Source organism: Anoplopoma fimbria, unplaced genomic scaffold (assembly GCF_027596085.1).
Source record: "Anoplopoma fimbria isolate UVic2021 breed Golden Eagle Sablefish unplaced genomic scaffold, Afim_UVic_2022 Un_contig_6576_pilon_pilon, whole genome shotgun sequence".
NCBI lineage: Eukaryota > Metazoa > Chordata > Actinopteri > Perciformes > Anoplopomatidae > Anoplopoma > Anoplopoma fimbria.
In genome coordinates this window covers 273-2,437 of record NW_026550156.1, presented here as the reverse complement: position 1 = coordinate 2,437, position 2,165 = coordinate 273, and the positions used below count along the sequence as shown (strand labels likewise).

At 40.1% G+C, this 2,165-nt stretch overlaps 1 protein-coding gene across 1 annotated transcript; it reads left to right on the top strand.

Moving 5' to 3' along the window:
• Positions 1-723: 723 nt before the first annotated feature.
• Positions 724-1,901, top strand: bbs1 (Bardet-Biedl syndrome 1; the record flags this gene model as incomplete). Its single annotated transcript, XM_054626806.1, is given in 2 exon segments — positions 724-903; positions 1,500-1,901. A coding segment is annotated over 1 exon segment (214 nt), but the record flags the coding sequence as incomplete, so codon positions are not given.
• Positions 1,902-2,165: the final 264 nt, after the last annotated feature.

The following is a 2,165-nucleotide window of genomic DNA, read 5'->3' as shown; positions in this document are numbered from 1 at the left end:
TTCTTTCTTTTTTTCATTTTTTTTTTTCATTTTTTTTTTCATTTTTTTTTTTTTATTTTATTTTATTTCATTTCATTTTTCATTTCATTTCATTTCATTTCATTTTATTTTATTTCATTTTATTTATTTTATTATATTTTTTCATTTCATTTTCATTTTTATTTTATTTTATTTTATTTTATTTTATTTCATTTCATTTCATTTCATTTTTTTCATTTCATTTTTTCATTTCATTTCATTTTATTTTATTTTATTTCATTTTATTTTATTTTATTTCATTTCATTTCATTTCATTTCATTTCATTTTATTTTATTTTATTTCATTTCATTTTTTCATTTTTTCATTTTATTTTATTTCATTTCATTTTATTTTATTTTATTTTATTTTATTTCATTTCATTTCATTTCATTTCATTTCATTTTTCATTTTATTTTATTTTTATTTCATTTCATTTCATTTTATTTTATTTTATTTCATTTCATTTTATTTCATTTCATTTCATTTCATTTCATTTTTTCATTTCATTTTATTTTATTTTATTTTATTTTATTTTATTTTATTTCATTTCATTTTATTTTATTTTATTTTATTTTATTTTATTTTATTTTATTTTATTTTATCCAGGCGGTGATGGAGACACCACAGAAGAAGAAGAAGAGAAAGTAAACAGCGTCGGTGGAGATTGACGTCATCAGCCGGTGACAGCGCCGGCTGATGACGCGGGGGAGGATTAGAAGCTCTGATCAGCGGCTCCTTCAACACTTTAACACTTTCTGTCGTTTCTGTCGAAGACACGTCACACCGCTCGTGACCGACGTCACACTGCTCGTGACCGACGTCACACTAAAGTATACGTTAGGTTAAGCGCGAGGAGACGCAGCAAACCGGTTTCCTTGACAACGGTGAGAGCGCGTCATCACGGTGATCAGCTGATCCTCTTCATCTGCAGACTAACACCAGTACTGGTAACCCCTACCAGTACTACTACCAGTACCAGTACTACCACCAACACCAGCAGTATTCATAGTGTACTCTAGTACTACTAGTACTACTGATGAAGTACAACATCTGAGTACTTCTTCCACCACTGCAGACAGAGAGACAAGCAGACAGACAGGAGACAGGCAGAGAGAGAGACAGACAGACAGACAGACAGAGAGAGACAGACAGAGAGAGAGACAGACAGACACAGAGAGAGAGACAGACAGACAGAGAGAGAGAGAGACAGAGAGAGAGAGACAGACAGAGAGGAGACAGAGGGACAGACAGACACAGAGAGAGAGACAGACAGACAGAGAGGGGACAGACAGACAGAGGGACAGACAGACAGACAGACAGACAGACAGACAGACAGACAGACAGAGACCTTTTCAGGTGATGCAGTGAATAAACTGCGTGACTCTGTCTTCATCTTAAAACCCGCCCTGTCAGTCCTGATCCTGGTTCTGATCATAATCCTGGTCCTGGTCTCTGTTTATTCTGGACTCTCCTGTATCAGAGCAGGTGTTCTGTGGCGTCCATCATGTCGTCTGTGGAGTCCAGCGGTGACGGGGGAAGTGGCTGGACGCCCACTACGACCCGGTGGCGGGTCTGTTCAGCTTCTCGTCCTGCGTGGACCTGGCGGACCTGAGCGGGGACGGGGAGAGCCGGCTGGTGGTGGGGGACCTGGGCTCCGGCTCGACGGGCATGAAGCTGAAGGTGTACCGGGGCACGGCGCTGATGAGCGAGAGCACCCTGCTGGACCTGCCCGCCGGCCTCGTCGCCTTCTTCATGGACCTGCATGAGCCGCGCATCCCCGCCGTCGCCGTGGCGTCCGGACCCTGCATCTACGTCTACAAGAACCTGAGACCGTACTTCAAGTTCACGCTGCCCGGCCTGGAAGTCAACTCCCTGGAGCAGGTCTGGTCCATTCAGGGTTATCCTCTATGAGTCACGGAACCCTGGGTTATAACTCAGTCACTGTTTTAGTTACTCTTTATTAGAAACACAGAGTCCAATGCAAACTCTGTAAAGGTCAGTTTATGAAGACATTCTGGGAAATGTTTCAATAAATCCTGTGTTTATTTCTGAGCTCATGGTTAGAGATGAAGTTTTCTACGTCGTACAGAGAGCGCTGTCTATTTGTTATCATATTAAAACCTCAGGAGTACATAATAAAGATAAT